Genomic DNA, 23,515 nt, shown 5'->3' on the forward strand with positions numbered 1-23,515 from the left:
AATATCCCCTTTTCAGAGGAGGAATTGGTAGGCACAAGTACTTTGTTGGAAGTCACCCTGTGAAGCAAGGAGAAAGCCCAGCTCAGACTTCTGTTCTTCCAGACCTCATTACCATTCAACTTCAGCACTACAGTTTTCTGTTGTCAGAAGACTTAGCTATCAAGAAGCTCACACACAGAAACCAGACTCTAACACCACCAAGATCTAGAAATTGTACTGTAAGGTCCACTCAGATTTCTTTGAAACTTAACATTTATAATGTCATCTATTGTACATGCATTACTCAGTCCCCAATAAATATTAAGAAATTATTGTTGGGGAGCATCCACCAAAGTAATGTTTCTATATAGCCCCATGCACATAACCACCTCACACTCACTCTTGCACTGGTTACCCCACTGAAAAGGTAAGGTGTGGAAACAAAATATTACAAACCTCACTCTGGCATCAGTTTTCATATACTGCCAATCCATGGAGAGAGCAGGGAGGTCTATTGCAGAAGAGGGGTAAGGTTAGCAGAACCTGCGGGGTGCAGGAGAGGAAGAGCAACTGCACATCTCCAGTTTTTCACTGCCTTGTTTTCAGAAAAAAAAATAGCACTACCATCTAAGTCAGTGTCAACCAGCCTGACCATCTTCTTTTACTGATCAGTACAGCTGCACTCATTTCAGATTATCTCAGCCAAAGGCCCACCAGGCAAAGCACAATCCCGTTCCTATCTCATGTCTTTCACTTAACCCAGATCCTGTGGATTTCCTATGCAGCTCCAAAAAAACCCAGAGAGTAAGACTGTGACATAGGACATTGATAAGACCTTCCCAGACAGGATGTGCGTGGGTGAAGAAAGCAGCTGGACTTTCTTCACAGCCCATTTTTTAGCCTTTCCCTGCCACCGTTAGAAGCTGGCATCTGAGTAAGCTTGCTCCCCCCCACAAATGGCTCACCCCTGAAGTGAAGTCATAGGTCTGTGCTTACTCCATCATCTATGGACACGGAGATGACTGTGACTCACAGGTTCAACACTGTGACTTTTCTTTTTCTCCAGAATTTCAGTAAAAAGCACTTATTCACATTATAGGTAATATGTTCATTGTCTGTTTCACTCTTGTGTCTACTCATATTTAAAATTACCCTAGGCAGTGCCATGCAATCACTTTCCTACAACAATAAAAGCTTGCTGCTTTTCCTTGCATTGCTACACCTAGCACAACATGTCTCGGGACAATTAAGGTGTAGAAACAGGGTCTAAATTAACAAGCTCACTAGACTGTCTATCAAGCCATGGTAAGGTGGTGCATGTGGTCTTCAGTCTGCCTTAACCCTGAAAGGAAAAAAGAAAACACCCTCAAGCAGACTTAGTTCAAGAACAGGTCAGACTAATAATGCAGATTGCAATAGATCGGCAGACGTTTTGTCACTCACGACAGCAGTAAATGTATGTGGGAACTGGTCATCCCTGTGCAGCTGATGGAAAGGACCATACAGAGCTGCAGAAACTAGATGGCTTTCCCTCGTGTGCTGCTCTCTCTTGTGCACAAAAGGTCTGAGACAAAGGGTTCGCTGATGAATAAACTCTCCAGCAGCATGGAGGCTGCTCCTGACAGCTAAATAAATGAATTTTGTACTAGCAAAGTTAATACAAATTTAGCATAAGATAACAAAATAAGCAAAATTAGTTAGCACTGAACTGATCCAAGCCACCTGATTTTAACCAATGTAGCAGCACTAAAATCATCCTCCATTCCCAACCTACATTACTAACACAGCCCTTGCCTTAAATTAAATATGAATAGTTAAATATTTCATAGTATTTACATTTTCTGTCTGACATGTTGAATTACTGAAGCTGCCTGCTTCAGATGCTTCCAATGCACTGAGGCCTTGACCACTGCTAAGCATCTGGCCAGAAAACTAAATATTTGTCCTTCAGGGTCATGTTTTCAGCCATGCTTTCTGGCCAAAAAAACCTAAATATTTGTCCTTCAGGGTAACATTTTCACTGTGTATTAAGGTGCTCCACGTAACATTGTGGGAGACAACAGTCAGATAAGTATTTTCCATATTCACGTGGACTGTGCAGAAGGAAGTCACAGATGGTTGAGAAGACCTGTGAAACACTAGTGCTGCGGAGAGAAATGAGTTACTGATTTTGATAGCAGTCTGGTGCTCCACAGCCCTGGAAGGGCTGTGTGTCTATGTCCCTGTGGCGGCAGCTGCATTGAAGGCTGCCCTGATCACCACATACAGAGCAGGCATGCTAACCTGCTGTGATAAACACTTGCTGCAGTCAGAGGGTTGGGAATACCAAAACCAAGGAGTGGGCTGGAACAATGCAAAGCATGTAACACAGCAACAGAGGGAAACTGAGACAAGTTCAGAATGACTGTCTGGAGACACCTCCTTGTCATGACGTTTATTAGGCTAAAGAAAATTCTAGCAACACACAGCTTTTTAGTCACTGTAAAGCAGAGTCAAGGACTGGGATGGGGAGGGAGCTCATGTGCCCTGATGCATTGTCTTTATTCTGCAGTTTTTGCACATCACGCTTCCATCATAACCAAGACGACAGCTGACCATGTAACAGCTCTAGGCTGCTCTTAAGAAACACCATGTGCACCCTTCTGGATGCCTGAAACACCCTGGGTCTGTCTTGCGAGTCATACTGTAAAATTTTTCCTGGCTTCCAAAAACTTGGGCACAGACAGCAATGTTACCACTCATTACCTGTGCACAGTAATCGAATAGCTGAGAGTCAAGCTATTCTCTCCCAAAGGGAAGGCAATGTGGGTGAACTCAGCATTACTTGGCAGGGTACTTGTTAGGGTACCAGGGGCTCTTCCCAACCCATAGCTTCACCAGGCAGTTGAGGAGGCTCTTCTCACCCGAAGTATGACAGCTTTGAGATACAGGAGGGGAAGCGCTTTCTTCAGACAGATATGTTTAGCTATCATCAAAAGAAGAGGAAACTGGAGATAATTGGGAGGAAAGGGGGGGAAGTAAAAAAAATGTGGACCTGGCACACACTGGAAGAGTGAAAACAATGTAAATAATATCTGCAAAGGAGAAGCAGTGCATAGGAGGCTCAGACATGCAAGGAAGTAGCCTGGAGAAGAAGCTCACAGAGAAACCGCAAATATTGCACGGAACAGATTTGCAATTATGAGGTTTCTACAATTTGGCAGGACTTGCCTACAGAGGACAGTCTCAAAGAAGGGGCCCTGGGATTAAGTGAATCTCTTCTCTCTCTAATATCAAATGCACTGCATACACTAACTTCAAAGAGATCTCTACCTACCAGCACCTCATGCCTGTTTAAAAGACAGCAGCCAGGAACTGCAGTCTTTCAAAACCTTTCAAAGGACTTGTACCACCTGCCAGGTCTGACCTCCTGCCTCCAACAGACTCAGAGCTGTGCTGTAAGCTTCCCACCCACCACCTCCCACTTAGCCACATCATCTCTGCCCAGGCTTACAGTGGTGGAGAACTGCCCAGACACCATGGCAGGTCCAACAGCTGATTATCCACCTTCCAAAAAGGAAATATGATTTGAATTCACATAGCTCTCGCTGCCGGGTGATGGGTCTTGCTAGGACCTCACCAACTGAATTAAGACTCCATTACATTAAGAGATGTCTTCCTTTCCTTTACAGTCCAGCCACATCGTAATATTTCCTTTTTTCATGACCAAAGCAGAGTGGGAGTTTCAGGATCTCTCTATATCTCTGTGACAGAAATGCTTTCAGAGGAGGAGCCACAGGACTTACATGAACATCCTTTGCGCTGGCCAAAGTTACAAAAAATATGGAGCAGGACTACCCCTTTTTTTAGGGACCTACAGCTGCACACGCATGGGTTTGGGCATAGAGAAGGTGTCACTGTCTGGTTGAGAAGCTTTTAGTCACAGCAAAATCTAGCTTACCTTTTTAAATTACCTCTGGCACTGAAGACTAGAGCTGCCCATATTGTGATACGTCTCATGGCACACGCAAGTCTTTGGGGAACGACCATGCAAACTCTTCTAGTCCCCAGCGTTAGCCCACGCGCCTCCTTAAGCTCACCCTATGGTCTCTGAACACAGAGGCAATTTTGTGCTTTAAATAGGTTTCTAGGCTTACTCTTTCTCTTTCCCTCAATCTGGAGACAGATCTACACTCCAAATTCGGCTGGTAGGCTAGGTGCCCTCCACTGAGTCATTACCACCTATTGTGTAAAACAATGGATTGTAAAGCAATGTAGATTTTATCAATAGAAAGACTCTTTGGCAATCAGACTTCTGAGGATAAAATCATAGATTCAGCTGACAATGAGTGTGTCTTTGCTCATGGGATGCCAGCATCCAAATTTATTAACTGGTGTAAATACTCTATTATATCTTAATTACTTATGCACTTATTCATAGCCTTGGCTGCATTGGTTCTCGTAAGTACCATAACCACGCTACAAAGGGTTTAGCTCAGTTACTTAAGGAAACTTTAAAGGAGTTCAGAAACAAATACTTCTTTTTTAAGTTAGCTGTAGCATTTCTCCACAAATGGATGGTATTATGCCTCCCATTTAAAAGGAAGAAAAAAAAAAAAAAGTTGTGAAAACATTAATGTTGCAAAATCAGGCACACAACGTTGTGTGCTAACAAACTGGATGTGCCAGAACTAAAGTTGCCCATGCCATGGTCTTTTGGCCCCTTTCTTGCATTACAAGATCACAAGCTACTTTCCAGAGCAGATCTGCCTCACCGATTGCTCAAGGTAGATGTTGCTCAGTGACAGATTTAGCTCTAACCTAAATTCCACCTAGGGCTTCCCATTGGCTCAGCATCCCTGAAGGCCCAGAGCCTGCCAGCAGGAAACACTTGGCACAAAGACTTAGGTGGAATTTAGACAAGCTGAATCTGGAGCCTAATGAGCAGCTATTCCTTATTTTGTTTCTTCCTCATTGTGCAGAGTGTGGCCCCAGGCCTCAATTACTGCACACTATTCAATCACTGCTCAGAATGCAGCATTATTAATTTCCTCATGTTTCCTCATTACTGATTTCCTATGGCACTCCTCATCCCCACATCTCAGTGCCCTGCAAACACAATGTGCTTCATGGCAACCTGTGAAGTGACCAGTGGATCTCCCATTCAGCAATGATTGCAGCTGAACTGTTCAGCTGGTGTGGGGCATCCATGGTGAGGTGTTTCCCAGGGCAGTTAACATTTTGTGCCACCAGCCGTCCATGTGCCCCTTGGCGGGCAGGGTCCCGGGTGTGCTGCTGTTAGTGACAAAGCTTCCCTGGAAGCAATGGAGCCACCAAAACTGGCCTTCAGCAATACCATCAGAGCATCATTATGTAGTGTCTATGTCAAAAATCTGAGAGTAGATGCCATATTGCTCTCATTAAGAGAGCAAGAGACTGTTATCATGGAGTAATAGGCTCCTGATGGTCCATTAATGTTGAAGCAGAGCTGGAGGCATTTATGGAAACAATGTGGAAGTCTGGTATTTATTCTCAGAGCAGGCAGCATTGATCCTTTCTCCCAGTGTTCTCCTACAATGTCTTTATTCCTGTTCAAATGAGGGGAAAATTTATCTAATAATTTCCTCTGCTGGATGCTGGTGCAAGGAAACAACAGATGTTCTTGACTTCAGCATGGCAATAGTTGAGAAAGACATCTTGGGTGAATCAGCTATCCAGGTCAGTTTATCCACAACATTGCATGGGAGGAACCATGGAAAGATGGCAGAGGTGTTGTTTACTGTCCTGTGATTACCTAGCTAATTAGCACAAATTTAATTTCAAATACTTCTGGTTAAACTCAGGAGTACTTTACTGCTAAGCTCTCTCTTACACTCTTCTCATGCAAATTCAGATGCTTTACGTAATAGAAGCTGCTATCTCCTATTTTCTAGTTTTCTTACATCTTGCACTTTAATGTATGTTTTGTTAGGAAGCATGTTATCAGTTCAGATTACATTACTTAGAAGCACCACTTCTACCAAACAAAAGAAACTCAGAGCTTAACCAGGCAGAAAGGGCTTGAAAAATCCACCAGCAGTGCAAGCTGACTTCTTCTAGGTGGGTGTTGAGACCTACTTTACGAATTTCTGCAGTATTAGAGCTTCCTTAGGAGCAAAATGTTGCTGGTTCTTGTATGTGTAAAAGAAATACCAATGATGCAAGTGTGTCATCTTCCCAACTCTGCAGGCAGGTCTGCCAAAGTCTCACTGCTGCCATCAGCTTCAGCAACCGTGAGAAAACTGAAATGAGCGAGGGCAGTTATTAACATCACTCCATTTCAGAATTATGTAGGCGAGAGAAATGGATTTCATAGTGACACTGTTTGGAAGTGTTCTGGGAAGCCAAATCTTTAGTAAGATTCTTCATTTTTATTAACAGATATTATTAGCTAAAGATTAATAATTAAAAGGTGAGCAAGACTAAAAAAAGAAGAGCCTGAGATGGGGAGGACAGAGGAAGATCTCTTCCACATAGTTTTTCCACAGCAATTGAGGGGGCTGGGAGATGGCCAAAGAGTGAAACCCCGTCTTCCAGCAGAAAAGAGACTCCTCCAGGGACATACAGCTATAAGTATATTTTTCTTTCCAGAGGCTATTGGACAGCAGTGCCTTAAATATTTCACACAGATAATAATGAGAGAACCTGGTCCCCAAGGAAAGTGCAGGAAGGTGAATTAATAGTAATCCCAGCACCTTGCTTCTCCTTTAAAGCCAGCTCCACAAAGCAACTTGGGCTTCTCACCCATACATCTCACTGTATCTTCCAGGATATACCAAATCTATCAGCTATCAATGAGGACCATCCTCTGGTTAGCTAACAGCTGGTAATTTTTCAAGTTTACTCTATTTTTCTGCAACTCCTCCACTGGGTCTGGAAGAAATACAATGAATCAGCCCCATGCATGCAAAAACAAACAAAGAAATAAACAAGAATTCATCCTCTTTGCTGTGTGTGAGTGTCCCCACGTTACATGCGGGACTTTGAAAAGGATGCTTTTTGTGGAGTTCCTGTTTGCACCAGTCCCACTGTGACAGCCACTTATGTAAGTCATTGTTAAAGTTTGGGGAACATCTGAACTCAAAGATGGGGCAAACTCATTTGAAAAAGCAAGGATGCTTAAGCTTGACAAAAAAAGTATAAAGCTTTTTCTTTACCATTAACAATTCAAGATATTTTGCCTCTTAGAGAAACATAACAACCTTTGGATTGCTTGAAAGTAGAAGAGCTGCTGCATGCAAGAGATCCTGGGTGGTGCTGAATTGTGCAAGGGTGCTGGCCACGTCTGCCAGGGGCTGGTGAGGCTGAGTGAATGGTAGGTACTCCACTAGAGGATCAGCACCTCTGAAAATAGATGCCTGAATCTCACAGGGAGTTATCCCCATTGGGGGAATTCAGTGGGAATCAACAACCTGAACTCCTATTGAGAATCCCACCCCTGAGGTTAAGCCCTGCTTAGTTACAGGCTCTCAAGGAAGAAACATGGCACTGATGTGCTGCAAGTACAGTGAAAGTCATCATCAGGGCTCTCCTCTGCACGCAAACCCCTTTCCTCTGGGGTGTAAAAGCATGCTGGCTGCCCAGCAGAAAAAACAGCTCATGGTCCAGAGATCTCCAGGCATCAGCACCGATAACAACCTCAGCAACGCTGTTTCTTAAAGACCAATAGCACCGACCTACAGTACCTCGCTACAGAGTGTTTCACCTAAATCAACCCAAGGCTCTTGGATGGCAAGAATACGTATCACCAGGTCTTTCTGACCTCGCTTGCACAGCCAAGTAAAATAACTATCAAAAAGACAGGATCGGGCTTTCAAAAAGCGGGTGAAAACAGATTTGACCACAGGTGCTGCTGACATTCTCAGCATGAACGTTTATGATCTTAAGTCTGTGTGTGCCATCTGTGTATGTATGTGCTTGCTACTGCTTGAAACCTGCCTGGAATTGCCCGCAATCTTCAGAAATGTGCCCTTTGCACTGTACTAATAATCCACAAGTATAACTCCCAACCAAGCGGAGTTTTATTTCTGTTTAAAAAAAATAAAGTACCCCATGCAAGAAAAGGTAAATAAAACTTGAGCTCAGTTGCATTTTATGAAGACTATACAATAGACAGTAGAAAACAGATCCCCAAAAGGCAGGTCTCCCTGGGCAACTCCCAGGAAGGCAGTTTGGTGGCTGTGGCTCTGGACTGTCTCCCTTTCCTCGGTGAGCAGAGGCCCTGCGGGAGGAGGGTGAATCCTCAGCACTGCACCGCACCTCTCCAGAGTGCGCCTTGCACAGCAGGTGTACCGGAGACCTCTCCCACTTTTTCCCCCTTCTCAGACTCAGTGCAGGTGAGGTCAGTTAATTTTGGTTGCATGGGATTTAAGAAACCCTCCAGATGACAAGCTTCCTTCCATAAACCTACCTACCTCCATCTGGTCTCAAGCAACCTTGTTAGGGTAAAACCCAGCACAGCACTAAGGATTATGGAATCGCCACTTTTGATTTTAAGTAGTAACAAGGATGCTATTAGATATAACCCAGCATCATGGGTTTGTTCTCAGTTCTCCTTTTGTTATTTTACACCGGCACTGGAGCAGGGGGCCTGGCAGCTGCTGGCCCTGTAGGCTATCTGCTGCAGCATGCTGCAAAGATAACAAAGCGCAGTCCTGAAGATGCCAGGAAAGCATCTTGTTGTCTGACCCCAATGACGCCCACTGTGACACAATCTTTCCCAAAGTCTGCAGTCCCTGATTCCATCAGCTGCTGTTGCAGACAACCAAATCAAAGGGGATAAGCTGCACACTGTGGTTCCTAAGAGGCAGTTCGTTGAAAATCGAGTTCCAAACTTAGGCTTTAAAATAAACATATCAAGATAAACAGGTTGGTCTTTGTTTCAGGCATAATCAGCTTGACTTATTTTCTTGTTGATGATGTTCTTAATGTTTTTAATGTGGGATGCCGTTTCCTGACGCCCGTCTGTGGTCCAAAAACCTGTGCTCTTTCGTCACCTTGGTTTTTCTGTGTCTTTTTGGGTGTATACTCCCAGGTAAACAGTTTAGTACCAGCTCAGGCTAGCCACTAAGGCTTCCTCATGATCAGTCCTGTTAAGCAGTCATTTTACTCTGCCCTGCACTTGCAGTGAATTGCCACTTGGACTGGCCATTGGTAAGAGTTGTCAGCGTCAGGTAATAATTCTTCTTTTCCCAAAATGGGTGAACAGCACCCATGGCAAAGCTAGGGCAACCCTGCTCTCACAGTAAGATGTGGCAGATGTGGAAGAAACCTCCTTCTACCCAGGGAGGGAAAGAAACACACAGAGGCCACAGCAGTCCAGCACAGCGAGTGCTACAGCAGACTTCTTTCTGTCCAAGCACAGCACAATCTGGAAAAATGTCATTGCACATCCCAAGGCAAGAGGGACACAAATTCTGTGCAATTTTCTATCTGAATTAAGCAATCCCTAAAGCCAGCTTTGAACAGCACAGAAACATGCTGTGTTCTGTGTTAGTGGAAGGAAAGTTTTAGAGAAAATTGGGAAATTGGAGAAAACTGAGACTTGGAGAAATGGTTGTCTGGCGAGAGAAGGCATATTAAAACAAACCTGTCTTAAGAAAACAACATTTAGGTTGTTATGTAGGCTGGGAAAGCATTGGCTGTGAGCAGTTGCAAATTTAATGCATTTAATTTCCACACTTGGGACCATTAAATCACATTCCCTTTCATTTAAGGGAGGAAAAGAAAACCTTTTGCCTTGTGCTTAATTAGTGAAAAAGAATTTGTTGACCTTTATGCGGGATGTTCAAAAGCAGGTTGCATTGAACTTATCAGTGCCTGCAAACATATGCTTTTTTAAGCACCATGCCAACATTTACATAATTCAAAATCAAGACTCAGATGAAAGTGGGACACATCTTTTTACCATGAACTTACACATACCTCGCACGTGTTTGTCTGAATTACTCAGAAACATTGCGACCAAGTCTATTTTAATGAGAGATTGTGAAAGCAGCCTGTGTTATTTCAACCCGCATTATTCAAGCCTTCTCTTCCTGGAACTGGCAAAGTTCTGCCATTTATTTCAAAGAGATCAGATCACTTATCTGCTTTTGAAGCAGATCCCTAATACGGGATGTAACTTTAATTTTGATGTTGGCCTCGAGTGATTCTGAGCTTGAAATTTGGACCTGGAAAATACTGCATTGCTTAGGAGATCCATAAATTAACACCAACAGGGAACAAAAGAAAAACAACTGATGGGGAAAAACTGTCCAGAGACCTGCAAGTTTCCACATCAGGGGCTCTCTCCCAAGACTTAGCTAGAAGGGAGGTTTAGACCTAAAACCATTGCTGTTGGGTTTGGATGCTAATTCCTAACGTGGTTGTCAAAGAGACTGAAAGTGTAAGCCCTGTCTAAAAATCACAGTTGGGAACTGGCAGCAACGTTGTGAGCACGGCTGTCCGAGGAGGCTGTGGCACAGCAGACCACTAACCCTGCACCTCCAAGTAGGGAAGGTACCTCCTTTCCCTTCACAAGGAGTCTTTGGGCATCCTCCTAGTATTTCACCAGCCTTCATCTCTCCACCCTAACCCTTATTATACCAGTGGCTCCTGGCACATCTTCTGCCAAGACATGGACTTTGTGCAGAAAAAAACCCTATTTTCTAGTGCCAAAGTTATTAATAATTAACATTTGTAACACAAAACTGGTAAAACCAGTTTGCTAAAATAAAGCCGGGCATTTTATTATTATTTTAGGGTTTAATTTAGTCATCGTAAGTTACTCAGGCTCATGTTTGCAAATTACGCAGGGCAGGGACTTCACCTCCCTCTCCCCCCCGGCCCGACCAGTTCTGGAGAGCGGCCAGCAGCGCCACGGGGCAGCGCGGCGGAGTGGCGGCCGCGCCGGGAGCCGCCTATCTGCGGGGCTACCGGACCGCGGTCACCGCGCCGCGCCGGGCCGGGCCGGGCCGGAGCGGGGCACCGCCGGGGGGGGCGGCCGCGGGGGCCGGTGCGACAGCCCGCCGGATCGCCTCGCGGCCGGGGAGCGGCGCCGGCTCGCCATTGCCCTCTGGAGGAGCCGGGCCGCCGCTCCCGCGCGCCCCGCTTGCTCCCGTCGGGGAGCTCTGGGGTGTTGCTGTGTTTGGGGTTCCTTTTTAATTTTTTTTAATGTCTCCATTTCAATTTTTTTTTCCGGAAGATTTCCAGCATCGCACCCACAGTACTGTACAACCCTCCACGCCCGCCATCCGCCCCGTCCCCTGGGGGAGTCCAGCCGGCACCCAGCAGCAGCCCCGTCCCGGCCGCCGGCCCCCTGGACGCCGCCTGCCCGCCGGGCCTGCTGTCCGCAGCTGCGCGGCCCCGGCCTCGCACCGCTCCGCCGCGGGCACCGCGGTCGCTCTCTCCCGCCCAGATTGGTAGGTGCCCCGCGACGGAAAAGCCCGTTAGCCAAAAATAGTCCATCGCCGGCACAAACCATGCGTGTAAAGAGTCCCGCCGACGGGGCGCAGTTCAGAAAGAAAAGGAAAAAAAATAAAAATAGAAGCAAATGAAAAAAAAATAGAAAAAGTTAACGGCAGAGCCGGGAAGAGCGGGGAGAGAAGCGAGGCGATAAGGAGGGAAAGGCACAGCCCGGCTCTCGGGCCGCCCCACTGGCACTGCACTGCCGTTTCTGCCGGCACTCCCGGACGCGCCATGGGGCACGGAGCAGTGTCGGTGCCAAACCCCACAGACGCTCCGGCTCCACACGAGATCGCGATTCCCACGGAGGCGGACACGCCCGGCGGGACACGCGGAGCGGTGCAGAGAGCTGCGCGGCACCCGGGCGGCGCCCCTCCCCCACCGCCGCCAAAGCTGCGCGAGACCCCGCGGCACGCGGATAACGCCGATCTTCCCCCCCCGGCTCCCCCCCCCCCCCGGGGCTGCCGTCAGCACCCCGCCTGCGTCACGCGGAGCGCGCGGCAGTAGGAGGTGCGCGGGCGGGCGGGGCGGGGCAGGGCGGGGCGCGGGGGCGGGGCGAGAACCCCCTCCCCCTCTTTACCTCCCTCCACCCCCCGCCGCGCGCACCGCCCCCTTTCCCCACGTGTCAGTTTGTTTTCGCCGTTGCCCTGGCGACGGTAGGCGGGGCAACCGCGAAGTGAGGTTATAAGAAGGGCGGCGGCGGCGACCTCTCGGCAGTGCCGAGCGGGGTGCGGCGGCGGCAGGAGCGGCGGCGGCGGCAGGAGCGGCGGCGGCGGCAGAGGCAGAGCGCGGGCTGGCCCGGCCCGGCCCCTCCCTCCCCACTGGCACCAACGCGTCTCGTCCGGCTCCCCCATGGCCGCGGCTCCCTGGGAAGCACCTCGCGTCGCCGCCCTGCCGGTGCCGGAGTCCCGTTGCCGGGCGGCGGCCGTCTCCCCGCGGTGCCGCTAGCGTCCCGCGTCCTGCTCACCTTGGTCTCCGGTAAAGCACCGAGGAAAGGCGCTCCCGCGGCACCACACCGGCGGCGCTGGGCCGGCTCTCCGCGGCTGGACGGCGCGTCCGTGCCACCCCTCCTCCCTTTCCTCGACGGCGCTCGGGACGACGGCGGCGGCAGCAGCTCGGCGTGACTCCCCGGCGCGGATGCGGTGGGTGCCGGGCGCGACCCCCGGCCCGGTCCTCCCTCGCCGCCGCCACCTGACACCGCTGTGCTCTCCCCACCCGCAGGCAGCCCCCCGGCGAGTGCGAGATGGCGCTCAGCGGCACGCTCCTCCCTTCCATCGCCACCTTCGCGGCGGGCGCCGCGGGCCGCGAGAAAGCGGCGCGGCCCGCGGGCCCCGGCAACGTGAGTATCGGCGTCGCGGCGGCGCGGGCCGGCCGGGACGGGGCGGGGGCGGTGGCGGGGGCCGGCCGGGGCGGGCGCGGCGCGGCGGCGGGCCGGGGTCTGAGCCGTGCCTGTCTCCCCGCAGCGGTGGCGGGAGGAGCTGTCGCAGCTGAAGCGGCCGCCACCGGCGCTGGCGGCGCGGCCCGTGGAGGCGCCGCCGTCGGAGCTGGAGGCCGCCGCCGCCCTGGGGCCCCGCCGCGACGCTGAGGAGTTCAACGAGCTGCTGGACTTCGACTTCATTCTTTCCAACTCGCTCATGCACCAGGAGCCCGCCGCTGCTGTGGTGGTGGCCCCCGCCGCCGCCCCGGCCCCCACCGCCAGCCCGTGCCCCGCCGGGCCCTTCGCCTACCCGCTGCCCCGGCCCGAGCCCGCTGGCCTCCTCTACGGCGGCGGCAGCAGCCGCGACGGGGCCCCAGCTGCTGGCCCCGCCACCCCCTTCAACCTGGCCGACATCACCGATGTGTCCCCCTCGGGAGGATTCGTGGCTGAGCTCATGCGGCCCGATCTGGACCCGGTGTACCTGCCGGCGCCAGCGGCGCTGCCGCCCCTGGGCAGTCTGCAGGGCAAGTTCGTGGTGAAAGCTGTGGGCGAGTACAGCCACCCGGCGCTCAGCCCCAAGAGTGGCCCCCCATCTGCCGCCCCGCCGCCTGGCACCGAGGGCCCTGGGGCCCCCTACAGCCCCCTGCCACGGATGTGCCCCAAAATCAAGCAGGAGGCTGCCCCGCCGTGCACCCTGGCCCCACCGCTGCCACCACCGCCGCACAGCAGCGGCTCCCGAGGAGCCCCCCAGCATGACTTCTCCCTGGGCTGCCCACTGCCTGCCCGGACTACACCTTCGCTGGGGCCTGAGGAGATGCTGAGCGGCAGAGACTGTCTCCCCACTGCCCCAGGGCTGAGCCACCCACCGCTGCCACTGCCCCCAGGGTACCCCCCAGCCTCTGGTTACTCCACCTTCCTGTCTGAGCAGCTGCCGCCTGGCACGCTCCAGTACCAAGGTGAGTCCCTGTGCTTCGGCCTTGGGCACGCTAGGGCACCTGCTTTGGCATTGGCCACAGTGCTGCTCACTCCTCCCTGTCCGCCTCTAGAGCTGATGCCGCCAGGGAGCTGCCTGCCTGAGGAGACCAAGCCCAAGAGGGGACGCCGATCATGGCCTAGGAAGAGGACAGCCACACACACCTGTGACTATGCAGGCTGTGGCAAAACCTATACCAAGAGCTCTCATCTCAAGGCACATCTGAGAACCCACACAGGTTAGTCCCAGTGCAGGGTCAGTGGGATGCCCTGGTGTGAGTGGCATGGGTTGAGCCCCTCGGTGAAAAGTGGGGCTAAAAGTAGCAAGTCATAACCCTTCTTTGCTGGGTTTCTGGGCTTTTTTCCTCCCCTCTTGGCTACATGAAGTCCTGTGCAGTCTTTGCTTATTAGCTTGGCATTTTGCTTAATGGTTCAGAATGACTCAGATGTGGGAGCGGGTGGGTTTCTTGCCAAGGCAAAGTTTGTTGCTCCTCTCCTGCTATGTGGCTAGCAAATTAGTAGGTAATTGGAAGTCAGCTGAGATTTGTTACTCTGGAGAGTAACTCCCTTCTGAGAAGGGAGCAGACCTCTCTCTAAGATACTGCTTTCTTTGCTCATGGTTAAACGCTTTGCATGTGCACTTGTCTTGGCTTGCTGTAGTGAAAGACATTGTGCACCTCTGCAAGCTGCTGTTCCCTTTCTGAGGAAACTGTGATGGGCCCCTTGTGAGTGGTGCTTTCAGCTGTGTTGGTAGCACTGGCGGGGTGCCCCACCTATGCGTGGGAGCACATCTTCCCCTGCACTAGCACCAAAGAGGCAGAGTTTAACGGTTGATTAGCTACTGCTAGAATTTGGATGAAATCTGCCAAAGTGTGTATCTGAGCCGTAGTTCAAACTTTAACCTTGCACCTGAATGCAGTGTTGCAGTATCTGAGCTTGTGAAAGCAGGTACATTGTGCACAGTTTCGCCAGAGTGGGCATTCCATAACAGTAATTAACTAACCTGGGAATTTGCATAATTTAAATTCCTGGATTATGAGCTTGATTCAAAACTTTCTCCAGAAGAGGAGATGGGAAAGGGAGAAACTACTGGTAGTGCGGGAGTTAGGCTACATCTTCAGCTAACAGCAGTGGAGGAAAAGAAATCGATGAAGTGAGCAGCACTTCCCATCTGCCCTGAGCTGGTCAGCACTGTCTCCAGTATGTGTAGGACTGGGAGTTTGTAATTGTCAGGGAAGAAAGTTGTCTTGCTGTCAACAGTGGTTTTGTTATAGTGAAGACAGTAAGATTGAGTTCTTAATCAGACTGAGCTAATGAAAACAGTTTCCAGCTGTATTTTAATTCCTGAGACCTACAATTATCTAAATACATTATGCCTGCTGAGCTATTTCTGGTTGCTATTTGAGCATATAACATTAGCCAGCAAAAATACACTCATTATCTGAACTTGTGTGCTCTGAAGTCTTGTGTGCAACACAAACAGTGGAAATGAATGTTTTAGTGAAAGTTTCAGTGACTCCACATTTTATAGTACCTGTACATCTTGAAAAGACAGTCTTATTCTGATAGTCTTTGTAGTTTGCTTGCAACTGCTTCGGGAAGTTCATTGCATGTTCTTTGACATCATCCTTTTTCTTACCCAAAACAAGGCATGTTTGTGCTTCTTGAAAGAAAGGTGTTAGAAGCCATAAAAACCTGAACTGACGTGGTTTATTGTCTATTTTTTTAAAGGTGAGAAGCCTTATCACTGTGACTGGGAGGGCTGTGGATGGAAGTTTGCCCGATCCGATGAACTTACTCGTCACTACAGAAAACACACAGGCCACCGCCCTTTCCAGTGCCAGCGGTGTGATAGAGCGTTTTCCAGGTCGGACCACCTTGCCTTACACATGAAGAGGCACTTTTAATTGGAAGCAGTGGATCTTTCCCCAGCTGCTGTTGAGATTCAGTATTTACAGCACAAGGACTGTTTTCTGCAAGATGGGGAGAACACAGTTTAAGCACTACAGATAACCAAGGTGAAGTCTTTCAAAGAGTGGAAAAGAGGGATAATTGCATACAGACATTGCAACTTTTTTTTATATAGATACATTTAAAAGAAAAGAGAACCAAAAACATTGGGGTCAGTGACTGGATCTTCTATCATTCCATTTGTAAATCCAACTTGAATTATTTCCGGACTACAAAATGCCAAGGAGTGACTGGGAGTCACGGATATCAGGGTTAAACAGACTGTGTAGTTCGGAGGGTGGGGATATTACACAGGGAAATGAAATTCCCTTAGTTTTCTTTCAATGCAATATTAGATGTAAATGTCATCTTGTACTTTCCTTTTTTTCCTTCTAAAAGCCATTATGATGTTAAAAGAGGAGGAAAAATTCAGGTACAGAATTGTATTTTAAAAGCCTATTTCATGGTGCTTAGTGACTGTTGGTTCTAGAGGTACCAAAACCAAGAAGCCAAAGTTCTCAAACTGCTGCATATCTGACAAGGAAATACTTTTGTCTTCTGATCACCGATTATGACCTAAATCAGGTAAATAAACCTGGTTTATCTTTTTTTAAAGAAATTAACTTTATGCAGACAGTCTGTAATGCACTGTGGTTTCTATGTGCAATAGTTTGTACAATGGTTTATTCAAAAATATGCCTTAAGCAGAACAAATGTTTTCTATATAGTTCTTTACATAATAAATATGTAATATAAGTTTAAGCAAACTTCTATTTTGTATATTTGTAAACTACAAAGTAAAATGAACAGTTTGTTGGAATTTGTATTTTGCATATTCAAGTGGAAAATAAGTTTTAAATAAACCTATCCTATTTTATCTGAATGACTGCTTTAGTTTTCTTTGCATGGCTGTCCAAAGAAAGCTTACTAAGTATTTAAGTGGTTGTTTCCCAGGCCAAGGGGGGGGGGTGGCAGTGAAAGCTTGTAGTCTCAAGACTCTGAAAGATCAGATTGTGTAAGTGGGATGCTGATGTAACAGCTTTTTAAGGGAAAAAGGTGTACTGAAAACTTTTGCTCTGAGTATTGACTTGCTACTTATCTCACCTCTGCGATGAAACTGTAATGTACCATTTTTTTTGAAGGTAACTCAGTCTGAAGTATTTGTTAGAGGAAATACTACTGTTGGGGACATTAGACTTTGCATAGTCATAACAAATTCTAGAATTTTTTTTGTAGTGGTCTTTTCAAGGTGCAAATTCTAGCTTCGTTTTCTTGGGCTTGTCAGATAAGCTATTGCGGCTTACTACTTTCATGTGAATGAAGGAAAATCAACTGACTAATGTCACAAAGAATAAACTTGACTGAGGGAATAAAGACTGTGCATAAAACACCTTTTAACAATAAATTACATGGAGTTTTTTGAAGCCTGCTCTGTGCTGGGAATTCAGTTATTCAGTGGTATCTGAAGAACCAGAGCTCCTGTTGGAATCCCACTGCATGTGTCATGTGGAGGCTGAGCATGCAGAGTCTACAAACAGTAAATTCAAGATGTGTCACTGCAAGGTCCCGAGTGTACCTCCAGTTGCACTCACTGCTGTAGTTGGATGCAGCGAGCCTGCTGCATGCCTCAGGTTGTTACCATTTTTTGCTGCAGTTGTCCTTAGGGACATCATTGCTCTAGTTTCTTCACAAATGTGTAGCAATAAGATGATTTCAGCATGAATGCTTGATGATTAGGACCTGTTTCTTCTCACTGCTCCTTGTAAAGAGAAGAAAGAATTTGGGGATGTACAACATTCAATAAAGCTGAGCATGGAAAACAAATTACAGGCAAGAGCCATTAATGTTTTTGCAGTAGTTAAAACAAGAGTGTCAATATCAACTTTTTGTTTCCAAATGTGTGTTAGGAATGCTATTAAATTTGCTATTTTGATGTGTTGTTTGTGTGGTGACCTGTGCCATTTCTAAGTCCATCAAAGTAACATAATGATGCAGAAAGTATTTCTCACCCCTTATCTCCTAGGCATGCTTTGTTCAACTGAAAGCTATCTTTGTTGGTTTGGTTTATAGGTAACAAGGGGAGTAGGGAATGTCTTGTTTGGTTTGCAAATAGCAAGTATTTAAAGATAAATTGAAGTTATGAGTCATCCTTTATCTAAAACTTTTTTATGTGAAAACTTCTTACAGTTAAACTGGTCAATTTTACCTCATTGTAGCTCTGACTATGAATTCTGGATGAGACATCCAGGGTCAACGTTGCAACTGGCACGTACTGTGTGCCTGAAGCACATTGTCCCGTCTCAGTAACACTGGAGCAGTCTTGGGTAGCTGCAGGATCACCTCTGTCAGCACATTCACCTCTGTTCTGCCATTCAGAACCTTTTACATCTGTGCAAGGTCTACATCCCAACACATCCATAAGTACTGAAATCTGAAGATTTCATCTGAGAAACTTGTTTCTTTTGCTTTTCAAGTGTTCTGTCCTTATGCAACCTTAAGAATTTTATAAGATACTCTAGCATTTAGTAATGCATTATCTGCTTCAGCCAACTTCAGTTTCTTCTTGGTGGTTTTATAGACCCTAGGTTTATAGTTGCATAAACAATGGCATTCTTGAAACAAGGCTTTGTTCTCTCACTTGATTTTTTTTTTCTTTTTTTTCCTGATCCTAACCAAGCTGCCCTCATGTATGACTCTCTTTCGAAACCTAAACAGGCTCAGCTGTAGATTGGTATTTAAAAAGAAATGCTGCTGTTCCTTTAACCATTTCCAAAATGCCACTGTTGTACTTTTGGGACATGAGCCAACACTCAATTTTTGCTGTACAGCCTGCAGCTTGTGAGAGGCAGTCCTTGTTCTTAAGGAGGTCTCTGGGGGAAATACCAAAATGAGCAGCTGCACCAGTTGTGCTCTGCTAAGTTCGGTAGAACTAGCATGTTGCGTTCGCCACCTGTTTCATTGTGTCTGGTGTCCTGGAGTTGCACTTAGGTGCAAGATTGTACGCAGATGCAGTGGAACACCACATGTATCAAAAAACATATCTGGTAAAACATATGTAAAACACCAAGCAGTCTTGTAAGGGTGTCTTGAAAAACGAGATTTGTTTAGCATTACTAAAGCTATATTCATGTGCTGCTTTGCTCAGGCTGTGGCATCTAAACACAACATTTGAGGTTATTGGGGGTGGCCTCTGACATGGGGTGAGCACCTCCAGAGCTGCCCCAGAGCATTATTTTAGCTACCAAATGGAAAAGCAAAGGATGATCTCTGCAGTCAAGCTGCAGCCATCCTTAATCCTGCTCACCCATAGCCCAAATCTCTCTTGAGCATGTTTCACAGTGAAGATGGAGCTGTTTAAAACAAGATGACACATGCCTGCCTACCAAGTGCCAAGTATTCAAAGTGGCATCAGAATAAAAATCTTCTCAGAGCTGCAGTGCTTCTGTGCACTTGTCTGCTGCACACCACGGGCTGGAAGTTTGCACACTTCAGACTCAGTTGTTGATTGTAATCCAGTATAAATACCTTCAGCTTTCCCCTGTCACATGAAGGTGTATTTGCAAGAGAGTTGCTCTTCCCCCGTGGAGGTTACCAGATCCTACCACTGTTGAAGTCAACTGCAAATCTCACAAAGATTTATATTAAGCTGATACGAATCAGTGAATTTCATTCCTCTTCTCTTTAATATAGGGAGATCAGAGACTCCTGTGGTTAATCACCCCAAGTGTTAACGGTTCAACCGAATTAGTTTACACAGGTTTCTTATGGGAGTGTGCTAGACATTAGAGCTCGCCTGTTTCCACTGAAGTCCCTGGCAAACGCTTTAATGGCATTTGAGTGCAAGAATTTCCAAATTAACCCAGTCACAAACTGTATTCCTCCCTGGGCTTTCCTCCTTCCTGCACGCGATTGGGTTGTGTGCTTGAAGGCAGCAGGAAAATAGGAGCAGGTTGCAAAAGTGGATGGACAGACCAGTAGTTACACCACAAGGTAACTACTATTAAGGGTCTGGATGTGGTAGGAGTGCCAGTTGAAGTAAGTAAATCCAAGGTATGGTGAGCAAAACTCACGTGGAGAAGAAGAGGGACATCGCTGCCAGCACCACTGCCGCATGTTGGTTCGTGCTTGCCAGGAGAGCTCCCTGGATTAAATAGCTGTGTGTAGGCTCAGTGGATCTATCTTTGGAGACCAAAAAGAGAATGTGTACATAAAAGAGGGGAAGGCCCATCATTCACTGAAATTTAATTGAGGTCACATTGGCATGGAGCCACAGGGTAACACACCCACATTCCCCAGTCTGCCATACACCTGGATGACTCACGTTTCGTCTGCCCTTCGCTCCTGCTATGACTTACGGGGGGGACATTTTCATTACTGCTGAGGGCATTGCCATGGAGTGCAGAAGTTGTCTCTGTGGCATGGAAGTGGGTGGTGGTGGTGTTTCCGCAGCCTTGTTCTCCACCCTGGCTGCAGATAGTTATCTGTTAGTCTCCTTTTCACCTTTGGATGCTTACCTATGAGCCCTCAAGGCTAGAACCTTAATGGTGTGAAAGACAGGAGGGAAAAAAGTGGCTTGTGCTTTATTAATGTTTGTTCTATATTTAGAGCATGTGGGCCCAGAATTTTACAGAAGACAAGGGCCTTAGTAGCTGCTCACAAGAGGTATTAGGCAGCTGGACCTTTTCCCTTTGGTGATGCTTTCCAGACTCTCGGAGCTGTGACTCCTTTTGAAATTGAGATGGTGATTTTCACATGGACCTGGTCAGCTTGGGGTCAGCTTTGTGACATGCTTATTACAAGACATTTTAGGGAACACACCAAGCCCCTTTCACTCTGAAGCTTGGGTGAGCAGAAGGGTAATCGTGTGCTCCTATCACCCCAGCCATCTTGTTGCAACTCTGAAAAGTTTTGCATGTTTTTGCTTTGGGTACAGCATGCTTATTTATCAAGCACAAGCTAAGGCTTGCTTAAATCTTGCCATTCAAGTTCTCCACTATTAAACTTTCAGGCTTTATTCAACAAAATGATACAGCTTCCCTGTATTGTGTTGTCTGAGGACTCTTAATTTTAGAAACTGATATCCCACAGTTACTCAGAATCATTTCCCCCACTGCCACAGCAGTTAGAAATAGTCTGACAACCATTGCACCACCAGCACACAGGGGCTTATTTACTGGGACCCTCCTCGATGGTGTTCAATGTCTGTTTGTGCACATCCTAGTGTCGGTGCCTTCATGGTTGGCAGGAGCGGTGTCCGGTCGGCTTTGTCCTCCCACCCCTCTGAAGGCGTGGGAAGGATATCCGATTTTGCTGGTCCAGGGATGCGGGCTTGCAGTTGCCAAGTGGAAAAACTTGCCTCCCCAGGCTTTTGCCACTGGCCTCCCCAAGTACACTGTGTGCTTCCTGCAATGTAGAAATACTGCAGAGAGGGCTTTGCTCACACATACGAAAGAATGGTTTCTTGAGGTTTCTGTGTGTTTGATTTGCACAATGGGCCTCTGGGAGGGTGCCATGGCATCAGTGCCATTTGATCTCAGCTGGAGTCTTCCAGCATGAGTGATCTCCTGCGGCCTTAGCATCCATCATCATTATGTTCCTCTTTTCTGATAAAAATGAATATTGTATGTTAGTATGTTGATAAACTACTAGGGACAACATTGGCGGTGATTACTAATGAATGTTGGAATTTACTTTCCAAGCTCTGGACAAGGTTTTATTCTGTGTTTAGGCTCCAAACATACTGGGTTAATAACGCTGTTGGCTACTCAAGGAGGCTACCCAAAGGGATGTGTTTGTCTTTGCACTGGGATGTACTAGGTTTAGCTGTCCTCTCTCAGTTTCTGCATCACACTATTTCAGCAACAGGCTCCCCCGCCTGACAAGGGATGGCTGAATTTGTTGGCCATGCAACAGGTGATTATTTGTGTTTCAAGATATCAAAATGTTTTCCAGTGAAATGCAAAATGTTTTACTGCTTTCAGCATTCCTGCCTCCCCAGTAACTGTTCATGCTCTCTTCAGCCTTAGAGAATATTATAAAGCTGCTGTCACCTGTACAAGATGTTTGACTACCTTCCTTCTGTAAACACTTTCCAACCAGCATTTGCTTTGACAAAGTTCCCATGTTCACAATGTAAAACTTACTGGCAAGGTTTCATATGCAAAGAAACTAACTTGTGGTTGGGGTAACTGGGTTTCCTTTCACTCTGCTGTGGATGAGCAGAGGAGTACAGGGCAGAGTGGTGGCCAGTTTACTCCGGCCACCAGTATCCTGCCTCAGCCACTGGCCATAAACTCAAACCTCTGGGGTGATCACACCCCACTCTCCCTGGAAAACTCTCTTCTGAGCCCTGATGATTACAGGTTTGTTCAAGCTCAGAAGTTTGAGGAGCACAGATGCCTTTCCAATCTGTGTTTATTTTATGCCACAGCTCTACAGATTCCACTTAATAAATATTTGATCCTCTTTGGTGCCTTCCTGAGCTTCTGGCTTCAGAGAGACCTTGTGGCAAGGAGTTCCATGGCTAATTATGAACTAGCCTAAAAATAGAGGTGGGGGAGAGGAGAGGAGAGGAAAGTATTTCCTTTCTGTAGTTTCCAAGGCTGCTGCCTTCCAGATTCCAGCCATTTCCTCTTTCCTACATGCTGCAGAGAAGGGAAGGACCTCACCTCCTGCTCTAAATCAGCCTTGATTTTGTTGTTTACTGCCAAAGGCTGGAAAGATTCAACTTTGGTTATATTTTTTTAATGAATTTGGGAAGAGAAAGTAAATATGAGTTTTTTACATATGTGCATTTTTACATATGGATGAGTTCATCTTGTCTACTGTACACTAGAAGAATGCGAGAAGAATTTAGTATAATATGATATTTCAGTCAATATTTAAAAGATGTTTTGGCTCACTGTTTTTTTAATCTGAGAAGCCTTCACCCATCAATGTTGTGTTTCTTCACATTTTATTCAAAACAGAAAAACTCTTACTTTTCAGAATTTTCTTTGAAGTCATGAATCTTAGCAAGATGTAACACTGTTGGTTAAAATGTTTTCCGCCTCATGTACCCAAACATCCACATGGGCTGGCATTACTCATTATTTATTTGTACACATTTATTACTAAGAAATTGTAATAATTGTTGGGTTTGCGTATTTGCTATTGTTACGTTTATTGTTACATGGAAAGGGAAGCTGACCACAGCAGTGTTTATTGGTCCAAATCTAACCTTTTCGAGATTAACTCCAGCTTTTTCTCTTTGATTACACTTTCACACCCCCTTTTCTGCATGTCTTTCCCTGTTGTGCCCCAGGTTTTGAAGAGCAAGTGTCAAAAAAATAGTATCCCTTTGTACTGGGTACTGAAATTCATTCCAGGTGAGAGAATTAGCTTTCTAAGAAGTGATCAGGGTGTATCTTAGCTGTCTGGGAATCCGACTACTTCATTAGCAAACCAGATTCGGATGGTTACAGGTAAATCCCCTTGGTGAGATGAGGTTAGGGTTTATGCTGATTTGGGGTTATGCAAATGAACTGCACAGGCAAATCCAAAGCATTATAAAAATAGGTAGCCCTTTGAAAAACTTTAAGATCTGAATCTTCAGGGTCCAAAATTGGAAGCCATGTGTGAACGAGGGAGGGAAGAAAGCGGGGGAGGGGACGTATGGGAGAGTACAGAGCAGAGGAATGATTTAAGTATTGCCCAAACCACTGCGTAAGTCAGAGGTTTTCTCTGACTGACTTC

The 23,515-nt window shown here is 47.1% G+C and overlaps 1 protein-coding gene and 1 long non-coding RNA gene across 3 annotated transcripts in view; one reads left to right on the plus strand and one right to left on the minus strand.

The window, feature by feature from the left end:
- The window catches only part of LOC142599455 (uncharacterized), a 49,317-nt gene extending 36,773 nt beyond the window's left edge, over window positions 1-12,544 (minus strand). The window contains exon 1 of the long non-coding RNA XR_012833011.1: window positions 12,410-12,544. This is a non-coding gene — a long non-coding RNA (uncharacterized LOC142599455). The remainder of the gene's footprint in view (window positions 1-12,409) is intronic.
- On the plus strand, window positions 12,194-16,661 carry KLF4 (KLF transcription factor 4). Of its 2 annotated transcripts, XM_075740174.1 has the most exons (5): window positions 12,194-12,584; window positions 12,664-12,781; window positions 12,906-13,815; window positions 13,906-14,070; window positions 15,563-16,661. In XM_075740174.1, exons 1-5 carry the CDS (start codon window positions 12,580-12,582, stop codon window positions 15,736-15,738), a joined length of 1,374 nt encoding a protein of 457 aa, XP_075596289.1. In that variant the 5' UTR covers window positions 12,194-12,579; the 3' UTR covers window positions 15,739-16,661. The 2 variants fall into 2 exon arrangements, with proteins under 2 accessions (XP_075596289.1, XP_075596287.1); XM_075740172.1 differs by having other exon boundaries at window positions 12,906-14,070.
- Window positions 16,662-23,515: the final 6,854 nt, after the last annotated feature.

The sequence above is a fragment of the Balearica regulorum genome, chromosome Z (assembly GCF_011004875.1).
Source record: "Balearica regulorum gibbericeps isolate bBalReg1 chromosome Z, bBalReg1.pri, whole genome shotgun sequence".
Classification (NCBI taxonomy): Eukaryota; Metazoa; Chordata; class Aves; order Gruiformes; family Gruidae; genus Balearica; species Balearica regulorum.